The following is a 12,843-nucleotide window of genomic DNA, read 5'->3' on the forward strand; positions in this document are numbered from 1 at the left end:
GAACATATTTATTCTACCTACAGTAGAAGGGTTATGGGGGGAGAAGACCAAATCTTTAAGGTGCTTTTAAGTTTACTAATGGGAAGGTCTAAATTATTCTTAATACATAAGGAAATGGGCTGCTGAACTACAATACCCGGATAGCGGAAGCCCGTAACAGTGTTTGATGGGCGGTAGGGAGATTGAAAGCTGAACTGGTTAATAAGATTGGATTTCATTGGCTGAGAACTGGCGGCCTTCCAGCACGCCGCCGCACTGGATTTGGATTCCCGATACTATGAGTGATTTCTTATAATGAAATAATTGGAAACTATTGCGCTGCACTCAGCCCGCTGCTCACATCTTCGGCGGTCATGCAATACGCTATTAGCCGTAATTTGTTACAACGATTGGCAGATTATTCCATCGGCATGGTAAGTGGCCAGGGCTTTTAAAGGGATTCAATGTTCCAACGTGTGCAGACGCTAGGGCTGAAGTGCTTGAATAAAATGGCTTGAAAATTGCTCAGAAATTAGATTACACTAAAGGTGACTGGGGGGACACAGGGGGGCACAGGAGGGGGGGACACAGCGAGGGGACAAAGGAGGGGGGGCAGGGGGACACAGGAAGGAAAGACACAGGGGGGACACAAAAGGGAGGGACACAAGAGGGGGGAAACAGGGGGACACAGGAGGGGGGGACACAGGAGAGGGGACAAAGGAAGGGGGACACAGGAGGGGGGACACAGGAAGGAAAGACACAAGGGGGACACAGAAGGGAGGGACACAGGGGGACACAGGAGGGGGGACACAGGAGAGAGGACATGGGGGGGACACAGGAGAGGGGACTCAGGGGGGCATGGGGGGTCACAGGGAGGACACAGGAGTGGGGACATGGGAGGGGGGCACAGAGGGACACAGGAGAGGGGCCACAGGAGGGAAAGACACAGGGGGGACACAGGAGGGGGGACACAGGAGAGGGGACATGGGGGGACACAGGAGAGGGGACTCAGGGGGACATGGGGGGTCACAGGGAGGACACAGGAGTGGGGACATGGGAGGGGGAGCACAGAGGGACATGGGAGGGGGGACACAGGAGGGGGGACACAGGGGGACACAGGAGGGTCACAGGGAGGACACAGGAGGGGGGCACAGGGGGACACGGGTTATATTCTTTCTTTATTAAAGCTGAATTTAAGCATAATTGACAAGCAAATAGGGCAGTTGTCTTACCTGACGGAGGATTTTCACATCCGTCCATCCAGTCCTGAGATTTACACAGCTCTGGCACACAGTACATTCAGATTGATGACCTGACTTTTCTTTACTGTGGTAAAGCAACACAGTGAGATCACCTCCCCACCCCCTGCCTGTGATTGGACAATGACGAGCTCCTCTCTTTGCTCACTCTGATTTGTCCTTTTGTTAGTATGTTCCTTGTCAGCATGTGAGCACTGCAGCATACCTGATTAGTCCAGAGGGCTTATGCTCCCTCTTCCAGTCTGAGAGCTGCTGTACAGGGATTACAGTGGCTGAAATCAAATAAGACTGAGGGATTTACACCACCAAATATACTTCATGATTAGCATAGCGTAACGCCAATCGGCAAGTAGGTGATATGTACAAAATGAACAGCCTGCTCTTAATTAGGCCACCCAACACCCCCAATCTGCGACTGGAGCCCGCAATTTGGCTTTGGGGTCCCTGCTTAACCACTTCAATACCGGCCACTTATACACCCTTCCTGCCCAGACCAATTTTCAGCTTTCAGCGCTGTCACACTTTGAATGCCAATTACTCAGTCATGTAACACTGTACCCAAACAACATTTTTATAATTCTTTTCATACAAATAGAGCTTTATTTTGGTGGTATTTAATCACCACTGGAATTTTTTGTGTGACATAAGTGAAAAAAGAGCGAAACTTTTGAAAAATGAAAAGCTTTTTTTTTTTTAGTTTCTATGATAAAATTTTGTAAATAAGTAATTTTTCTTCATAAATTTGGGCCAAAATTTATACTGGTAAAAATAATCCAAATTGGTGGATATTATTTGGTCTCTGTGAAAGTTATAGAGTCCACAAGCTGTGGTGCCAATTTAAAAAAAAAATGTATCACACCTGATGCACTGACGGCCTATCTCATTTCTTAAGGCTCTGAAATGTCAGGAAAGTAAAAGTACCCCCCAAATGACCTATTTGTGAAAACTAGACAGTCCAAGGTATTTAGTAAGAGGCATGGTGAGTTTCTTGAAGTTGTAATTTTTTCCCACAATTCTTGGGAAAATTAAGATATTTTTTTGTTTTGTTTTTCACAAAATGGTGATAAGTTATTTCTCACACACAGCATATGCATACTTCCAATTACACCCCAAAATACATTCTGCTACTCCTCCCGAGTATGGCGATACCACATGTGTGAGAGTTTTACACAGCCTGGCCACACAGAGAGGTCCAACATGCAGGGAGCACCTTCAGGGGTTCTGGGAGCATAAATTACACCTCTAATTTCCTAATGACCTATTACACTTTTGAAGGCCCTGGAGCACCAGGGCAGTGGAATTACCCACAAAATTACCCCATTTTGGAAAAAAAATACCCCAACATCTATTCTGTGAAGCATTATGAGTCTTTTGAACGGTTCATTTTTTTCCACAAGTCTTTGGAAAATGTGAAAAGAAAATTATAACTTTTTTTTTTTTACACAAAGTGGTCAGTATATAAGATGTTTCTAACACAAATCATGTATATAGCAAAAATGGCACCCCAAAACACATTCTGCTTCTCCTCCTGAGTACGGCGATACCACATGTGTGAGACTTTTACACAGCCTGGCCACATACAGAGGCCCAACATTGAAGTAGTACCTTCAGGCATTCTAGAAGCATAAATTACACATCTCATTTCATTCCTACCTATCACACTTTTAAAGGCCCTGGAGCACCAGGACAGTGGAAAATACCCACAAAATTACCTCATTTTGGAAAGCAAACACCCCAACGTATATTCTATGAGGCATGGGCTGGAGATAGGTACTCGGGTACTCTGATGGGTTGGTGACAGGTGCTTGGGTACTCCAATGGGCTGCAGACAGGTACTCGGGTAACCTGATGAGCTGCAGATATGTACTTGGGTACTCTGATGGGCTGGTGACTGGTACTCGGGTACTCTGATGGGTGGTGACAGGTATTCAGGTACTCAGATGGGCTGTGACAGGTGCTCAGATACCCAGATGAACTGTGACAGGTACTCAGATAGGCTGTGAAAGGTACTCGGGTACTCAGATGGACTGTGACAGGTACTCAGGTACTTGGGTACTCAGGTGGGCTGTGACAGGTACTCAGGTACTCGGATACTCATATGGACTGTGACAGGTACTTGGGTACTTTGATGGCTGGTAACAGGTCCTCTTTATTAGGGGGGAATCTGTGTGATTGGTGTACACTGTAAGCAGTAACAAGATGTTACCGCAATCTCCTTCTCACACACGGTGTGAGTAGAAGAACCCGGTAACATCTCGTTACCGCGGTTTGTTGACATTCTGTGACCGGCTGTGATTGGACACAGCCGGTCATGTGGTAAAAAGCCAAATTCATTGGCTCTTTACCGCAATCAGAGCTGGGCTGTGTCAGGGTTACAAGCCTCGTCCCCGATCGCCGCTCTGCGCGCGCAGTGCACGTGGACAGTTCATGTGACTGGCTGTGAGTGGACATAGCCGGTCACGTGGTAAAGAGCCATTTTTTATTGGCTCTTTACATGGATATGGGATGGGCTGTGTCCAAGGGACACGCCTCATCCCTGATTGGAGCGGCGAGAAGCCATATGACGCCCGCCCAGGATGGGAGATCCCATCTGCGGATGGCATTTGACTATGGGCCGGGAGTGAAGTGGTTAAAGTTTAAAGTGCACCTGTCATGAAAGAAGGACTGGGAATTCTGTTGCCAGTCTCCTGAAAATGCTATTTGTCTGGCTAAACAGGAGAGGAAATCCAAGACACAACCACATGGGAGGGATTCCCTGACACACCCACAGGAGGAAATCCAAGACACACCCACATGGGAGGGATTCCCAGACACCCCCACAGGAGAGGACATCCAAGACACACCCACACGGGAGGAAATCCAACCAAGACACACCCACAGGAGAGGACATCCAAGACACACCCCCATGGGAGGGATTCCCAGACACACCCACAGAGAGGAATTCCAGGACACACCCACATGGGAGGGATTCCCAGACACACCCACAGGTGATTAAATCCAAGACACACCCACAGGTGATTAAATCCAAGACACACCCACAGGTGATTAAATCCAAGACACACCCACAGGAGAGGAAATCGAAGACACACCCACAGGAGTGGAAATCCAAGACACACCCACAGAAGAGGAAATTAGTGGGAACGCCTCATAATGGGCACAGCGGGTGTACAGACCCGGGAACTCAGCACAGGGATGGTGGGAACCCCTCATAATGGGCACAGCTGGTGTACAGACCCGGGAACTCAGCACAGGGATGGTGGGAACCCCTCATAATGGGCACAGCTGGTGTACAGACCCGGGAACTCAGCACAGGGATGGTGGGAACTCCTCATAATGGGCACAGCGGGTGTGCAGACCCGGGAACTCAGCACAGGGATGGTGGGAACCCCTCATAATGGGCACAGCGATTGTATAGACCCGGGAACTCAGCACAGGGATGGTGGGAACCCCTCATAATGGGCACAGCGGGTGTACAGACCCGGGAACTCAGCACAGGGATGGTGGGAACCCCTCATAATGGGCACAGCGGGTGTACAGACCCGGGAACTCAGCACAGGGATGGTGGGAACCCCTCATAATGGGCACAGCGGGTGTATAGACCCGGGAACTCAGCACAGGGATGGTGGGGACCCCTCATAATGGGCACAGCGGGTGTACAGACCCGGGAACTCAGCACAGGGATGGTGGGAACCCCTCATAATGGGCACAGCGGTGTATAGACCCGGGAACTCAGCACAGGGATGGTGGGAACCCCTCATAATGGGCACATCGGGTGTACAGACCCGGGAACTCAGGACAGTGATGGTGGGAACCCCTCATAATGGGCACAGCGGGTGTGCAGACCCGGGAACTCAGCACAGGGATCTATAAAGTCCCCAAGAGATGAAGAGAAGAAACAGGGAGATAGAAATGTAACTCTCCAGCATCCACCAAACACTGAAATAGCAGTTCTGAGCGGACTGACCCTTTATGTTTCTATACCCTCACGCAGCACATTATTATAGAAGCTAATAAAAGCTGAAAAATCTGATTTCGGTGGGTTGTCTCCGCCGTGCGCTGACCGCGTTGCGTCATCTTTCAGGTTGATTGTTATAGATTTTGTGGATTTTTCTCTGTTCCTCAAACTGACACATTGGGTCCAAGCCGCAGAGAACAGGCGGGCATTGTATCTGGCCGTGCCATTACAGCATAGGCTGCCAATTGTTGAGGGGGGGGGCATCAGACTGGCAAAACAAAACATCCGCCCCCCTCAAAGCACTGAAAGCACAGCGAACGTCCTGCAACCGGGTGACACAGCACCCAGAGGACAACACTCGCCCTTTGTCAGGGGGGCAGAGCTCAGGCTCGCTAAACAACGCCAGGGTCAAAACACACATACAGGGTCCTAGCTAATGATTCATCGCATTAACCTCGCCAGCGCCGGAGCCTGGCGTGCAGGACCTGACCCCGCTCACCCACAGCCGCTGCGCCTGCAAAACCTTAATACCGGCTCACCTCCTATAATCTGTTTATCTCCACGTGAGAGGGTCACCGGAGAACCTCGGGGCATGAGCATGGCCGGGCGAAGGATGGCGGTCCTCATCGCCAGCCTACTTACCTCCGTCACATCGACAGGTGAGTTATTTATTCATTACAGGTATTAATACAGCGTCCTCGCTTTACATAGCACTTTCAACTCTGCACATTGACGTCAGTCCCTGCACCCAAGGAGCTTACAATCTAAAGTCCCTATCTCACCTACATACACACACACATACCAGCACAGGAGCCAGTAAACCTACCAACATGTCTTTGGAGTGTTGGAGGAAACTGGAGTATTTAGAGGAAATCCCATGCAAGCAAGATGCAAACTCCATGCAGACAGTGTCCTTGGTGGGATTCAAACCAAGGACCCCGGTGCTGCAAGGCAGAAGTGCTAAGCCACTGTGCTGCCTGTATTTTACTAGACACTCCCCCTTTTTACAGTTCCATATATATCCTAAACAGAAGCACTTTACAAATGAACTCTAATAGTCATGTGACCCCCCCCCCCCCCCCCGGGGACCGGGGGTACATAGTTAATGCAGAAATAACAAAACTCAGGGGGTTCTAGAAAAGGTACGTTTGAGGATTTTGATATTATATAGTAATACTGGAAGCAGAATGGATGCACAGAGCTGGTTGGACCCAAGCTGGACTTTGAGGAAAGGCTGAACAGGCTCCAGCCTAGGGGCTGCAAGGTTTCCGAGGCATATTGATTAGAGCAGAGCAAAGTGCGAAGGGCAGTAACCCAGGACCCAGGGCACTACAGTCAGATAAGTGCAAAGGCTAAATGTTCAGCTTAGAAAGCTTTAATGCCAACCGAAAGGTGCTCGATTATCATACATGCGACTGTCGTTTTCAGATTTAATTGGAAGCGACTGAAAATAACTTTTTTTTTTACAAAATAAGGAAAATTTATACTGATTGGTTTGCTTTGTAAAATTGATACTCGGTTGAGGTCACTATGCTGTTAAAGATTTGCTGAATTGATTTATGAATTGAACAGAATTGGGCGAATCGCGCTTTTTTTTATTTATTTTGTTTGGAGAATTGCAACTTTTCAATAACTCATATATATGTGTGTAAAGATTCATCTGACCTTATTCATAATTCAAGGCAACAACAGATAATTAATTGAGTACAGGAGATGGTCAGAGACTGCAGACACAGTACAGGAGATGATCAGAGACTGCAGACATAGTACAAGAGATGATCAGAGACTGCAGACATAGTACTGGAGATGATCAGAGACTGCAGACATAGTACTGGAGATGATCAGAGATTGCAGACGTAGTACAGGAGATGATCAGAGACTGCAGACATAGTACAGGAGATGATCAGAGACTGCAGACGTAGTACAGGAGATGATCAGAGACTGCAGACATAGTACAGGAGATGATCAGAGACTGCAGACATAGTACAGGAGACGGTCAGAGACTGCAGACATACTACAAGAGATGGTCGGAGACCGCAGACATAGTACAGGAGATGATCAGAGACTGCAGACGTAGTACAGGAGATGATCAGAGACTGCAGACATAGTACAGGAGACGGTCAGAGACTGCAGACATGGTACAGGAGATGATCAGAGACTGCAGACGTAGTACAGGAGATGATCAGAGACTGCAGACATAGTACAGGAGAAGGTCGGAGACCGCAGACATAGTACAGGAGATGATCAGAGACTGCAGACGTAGTACAGGAGATGGTCAGAGACTGCAGACATACTACAAGAGATGGTCGGAGACTGCAGACATACTACAAGAGATGGTCGGAGACTGCAGACATAGTACAGGAGATGATCAGAGACTGCAGACGTAGTACAGGAGATGGTCAGAGACTGCAGACATACTACAAGAGATGGTCAGAGACTGCAGACATAGTACAGGAGACGGTCAGAGACTGCAGACATACTACAAGAGATGGTCGGAGACTGCAGACATAGTACAGGAGACGGTCAGAGACTGCAGACATAGTACAGGAGATGATCAGAGACTGCAGACGTAGTACAGGAGATGGTCAGAGACTGCAGACATACTACAAGAGATGGTCGGAGACCGCAGACATAGTACAGGAGATGATCACAGACTGCAGACATAGTACAGGAGACGGTCAGAGACTGCAGACATGGTACAGGAGATGATCAGAGACTGCAGACGTAGTACAGGAGATGATCAGAGACTGCAGACATAGTACAGGAGAAGGTCGGAGACCGCAGACATAGTACATGAGATGATCAGAGACTGCAGACATACTACAAGAGATGGTCAGAGACTGCAGACATAGTACAGGAGATGATCAGAGACTGCAGACATAGTACAGGAGACGGTCAGAGACTGCAGACATGGTACAGGAGATGATCAGAGACTGCAGACGTAGTACAGGAGATGGTCAGAGACTGCAGACATACTACAAGAGATGGTTGGAGACTGCAGACATACTACAAGAGATGGTCGGAGACTGCAGACTTAGTACAGGAGATGATCAGAGACTGCAGACATAATACAGGAGATGATCAGAGACTGCAGACATAGTACAGGAGATGATCAGAGACTGCAGACGTAGTACAGGAGATGGTCAGAGACTGCAGACATACTACAAGAGATGGTCGGAGACTGCAGACATAGTACAGGAGACGGTCAGAGACTGCAGACATAGTACAGGAGATGATCAGAGACTGCAGACATAGTACAGGAGATGGTCAGAGACTGCAGACATACTACAAGAGATGGTCGGAGACCGCAGACATAGTACAGGAGATGATCACAGACTGCAGACATAGTACAGGAGACGGTCAGAGACTGCAGACATGGTACAGGAGATGATCAGAGACTGCAGACGTAGTACAGGAGATGATCAGAGACTGCAGACATAGTACAGGAGAAGGTCGGAGACCGCAGACATAGTACATGAGATGATCAGAGACTGCAGACATACTACAAGAGATGGTCAGAGACTGCAGACATAGTACAGGAGACGGTCAGAGACTGCAGACATACTACAAGAGATGGTCGGAGACTGCAGACATAGTACAGGAGACGGTCAGAGACTGCAGACATAGTACAGGAGATGATCAGAGACTGCAGACGTAGTACAGGAGATGGTCAGAGACTGCAGACATACTACAAGAGATGGTCGGAGACCGCAGACATAGTACAGGAGATGATCACAGACTGCAGACATAGTACAGGAGACGGTCAGAGACTGCAGACATGGTACAGGAGATGATCAGAGACTGCAGACGTAGTACAGGAGATGATCAGAGACTGCAGACATAGTACAGGAGAAGGTCGGAGACCGCAGACATAGTACATGAGATGATCAGAGACTGCAGACATACTACAAGAGATGGTCAGAGACTGCAGACATAGTACAGGAGATGATCAGAGACTGCAGACATAGTACAGGAGATGGTCAGAGACTGCAGACATAGTACAGGAGATGATCAGAGACTGCAGACATAGTACAGGAGATGGTCGGAGACTGCAGACATACTACAAGAGATGGTTGGAGACTGCAGACATACTACAAGAGATGGTCGGAGACTGCAGACTTAGTACAGGAGATGATCAGAGACTGCAGACATAGTACAGGAGACGGTCAGAGACTGCAGACATACTACAAGAGATGGTCGGAGACTGCAGACATAGTACAGGAGATGATCAGAGACTGCAGACGTAGTACAGGAGATGGTCAGAGACTGCAGACATAGTACAGGAGATGATCAGAGACTGCAGACATAGTACAGGAGATGGTCAGAGACTGCAGACATACTACAAGAGATGGTCGGAGACCGCAGACATAGTACAGGAGATGATCACAGACTGCAGACATAGTACAGGAGACGGTCAGAGACTGCAGACATGGTACAGGAGATGATCAGAGACTGCAGACGTAGTACAGGAGATGATCAGAGACTGCAGACATAGTACAGGAGAAGGTCGGAGACCGCAGACATAGTACATGAGATGATCAGAGACTGCAGACATACTACAAGAGATGGTCAGAGACTGCAGACATAGTACAGGAGATGATCAGAGACTGCAGACATAGTACAGGAGACGGTCAGAGACTGCAGACATGGTACAGGAGATGATCAGAGACTGCAGACGTAGTACAGGAGATGGTCAGAGACTGCAGACATACTACAAGAGATGGTTGGAGACTGCAGACATACTACAAGAGATGGTCGGAGACTGCAGACTTAGTACAGGAGATGATCAGAGACTGCAGACATAGTACAGGAGACGGTCAGAGACTGCAGACATACTACAAGAGATGGTCGGAGACTGCAGACATAGTACAGGAGATGATCAGAGACTGCAGACGTAGTACAGGAGATGGTCAGAGACTGCAGACATACTACAAGAGATGGTCGGAGACCGCAGACATAGTACAGGAGATGATCAGAGACTGCAGACATAGTACAGGAGACGGTCAGAGACTGCAGACATACTACAAGAGATGATCAGAGACTGCAGACGTAGTACAGGAGATGGTCAGAGACTGCAGACATACTACAAGAGATGGTTGGAGACTGCAGACATACTACAAGAGATGGTCGGAGACTGCAGACTTAGTACAGGAGATGATCAGAGACTGCAGACATAGTACAGGAGACGGTCAGAGACTGCAGACATACTACAAGAGATGGTCGGAGACTGCAGACATAGTACAGGAGATGATCAGAGACTGCAGACGTAGTACAGGAGATGGTCAGAGACTGCAGACATACTACAAGAGATGGTCGGAGACCGCAGACATAGTACAGGAGATGATCAGAGACTGCAGACATAGTACAGGAGACGGTCAGAGACTGCAGACATACTACAAGAGATGGTCGGAGACTGCAGACATAGTACAGGAGACGGTCAGAGACTGCAGACATAGTACAGGAGATGACCAGAGACTGTAGACATGGTACAGGAGATGATCAGAGACTGCAGACATGGTACAGGAGATGATCAGAGACTGCAGACATAGTACAGGAGATGACCAGAGACTGTAGACATGGTACAGGAGATGATCAGAGACTGCAGACATGGTACAGGAGATGATCAGAGACTGCAGACATAGTACAGGAGATGACCAGAGACTGCAGACATAATACAGGAGATGGTCAGAGACTGCAGACATGGTACAGGAGATGATCAGAGACTGCAGACATAGTACAGGAGACGATCAGAGACTGCAGACATATTACAGAAGATGATCAGAGACTGCAGACATAGTACAGGAGATGATCAGAGACTGCAGACATAGTACAGGAGACGATCAGAGACTGCAGACATATTACAGAAGATGATCAGAGACTGCAGACATAGTACAGGAGATGATCAGAGACTGCAGACATAGTACAGGACTGTTTCCGTCGGAGTATCACAAATGCTCCGATCATGTGTAGAGAATTCCGATCGGACAAAGTGCCACGCATGTTCAGATCAAATTCCTACATCAAAGCTATTGGTTACTAGCGTGAACGTAGTCCCGTCGTAATCGAAATAACATCATCACGTCGGATTTTCCGACAACTTCGTCCGACCGTGTGTATACAACATAAGTCTCCTTAAAGATGTATTGCAGTCATATGAAAAGTGATCATAATACTTCTCTTCTCAGTGTTGGCGCAGCAGGTGGAGCCTCCCACCCCCGCTCCCTGTGGCGCTTTCCAGACGTCAGGATTTTTCCAGGACCACAAACTTGAGGTCCAGTTCCTGCTTTACACCCCCCGCAACCCCACCTGCGCACAGGTCATCCATATCAACCAATCTGGAAACATCGAGAGCTCCACGTTCAACGCCTCTCTGGATACCAAAATCATCATACACGGATTCAGGTGAGACCAGAGATCGAGACTCTAAGGGGACTATGTATAAAAAAATTCACAGCAGGGATGTCTTAAACATTCACAGTCAGACAAAAAAGTTAACAAACCCCGCCCCCCCCCAAAAAAAAAAAAATGGACAGACTCGATGGACTACTCTGTCTTTTTCTGCCATCACTTTTCTGTGTTTGTAAAAGGCCAGAGGGGTTTCTTTTCTAGCTTTCTAACCTTGAAGGACCAAGCCTTGGCCAGTTGACAGGTTCATAAACAAGTCCAAAAGGACCACCATTGATTTACTGATGGATTTCTTTCTCATGCATGGTAGCTGATATTGTCGATGGTTAGCAGAGGAGAGGAAAGAGATCCATCAGAAAATCAGTGGTTGGTCTCTTCTTACCTGTTTATGAATCTATCAGCCAGTCAAGACTTGGTCCTTCAATGATAAAAGCCCAGAGGGGCTTCTTTACTGGTGTTCTAACCTTGAAGGACCAAGTCTTGGTAAGTTTGAAAGATTTATAAATAAGTCCAAAGAGGCCACCATTGGTTTTCTGATAGAGCTCTTTCTCATGCATCGAACCCAATATTGCCAATGGCTAGTAGAGGAATTTCATCCCTAGGTTTGTTTGGTACTTGCGCTTGTTCCCTTGTCAACTGTGGAGGAGAATGAGATCCATCAGAAAACCAATGGTTGGTCCCATCTTGCTTGTTTATAAATCTATCAGCCGGTCAAGGCTTGGTCTTTCAAAGATAAAAGGCCAAAGGGGTTTCTTTTCTGGGGTTTTAACCTTGAAGGACCAAGCCTTGGATAACTGAAAGATTCATAAATAAGTTTAAAGAGACCACCATTGGTTTTCTGATGCATCTCTTTCTCTTCCATAATAGCCGATATTGGCAATGGTTAACGGAGGGATTTTATTCATGGGTTCTTTTGGTACTTGGGCTTGTTTCTTTGTTAGCTGTGGAAGAGAATGAAATAAATCAGAAAATCAATGGGTGGTCCCTTCTTACCGCTTTAAGAATCTATCACCTGGTCAAGGATTGGTTCTTCAAAAAGAAATGGCCAAAGGGTTTTCTTTTCTGGCCTTTTAACCTCGAAGGACCAAGCTTTGACCAGTTGATAGATTCATGAACAAGTCCAAAGAGACCACCATTGGTTTTCTGATGGATCTCTTTCTCCTCTATAGTAGCCGATATTGCCGATGGTTAGCAGAGGGACTTTATTCATGGGTTCTTTTGGTACTTGGGCTTGTTTCTTTGTTA

General features: G+C 47.6%; 1 protein-coding gene across 2 annotated transcripts in view; it reads left to right on the forward strand.

The window, feature by feature from the left end:
• Positions 1-5,511: 5,511 nt before the first annotated feature.
• LOC143981605 (phospholipase A1 member A-like) overlaps positions 5,512-12,843 on the forward strand; it is a 40,170-nt gene continuing 32,838 nt past the window's right edge. Inside the window, exons 1-2 of one of the 2 annotated variants that reach the window (XM_077479588.1) lie at positions 5,512-5,852; positions 11,379-11,595. In XM_077479588.1, coding sequence (XP_077335714.1) covers positions 5,630-5,852; positions 11,379-11,595 — 440 coding nt within the window. In that variant the 5' untranslated portion in view covers positions 5,512-5,629. The remainder of the gene's footprint in view (positions 5,853-11,378; positions 11,596-12,843) is intronic. The other variant, XM_077479587.1, reaches the window with a different exon arrangement.

Source organism: Lithobates pipiens, unplaced genomic scaffold (genome assembly GCF_037356315.1).
Source record: "Lithobates pipiens isolate NorthernLeopardFrog02 unplaced genomic scaffold, aLitPip1_a1.2 Scaffold_16, whole genome shotgun sequence".
NCBI lineage: Eukaryota > Metazoa > Chordata > Amphibia > Anura > Ranidae > Lithobates > Lithobates pipiens.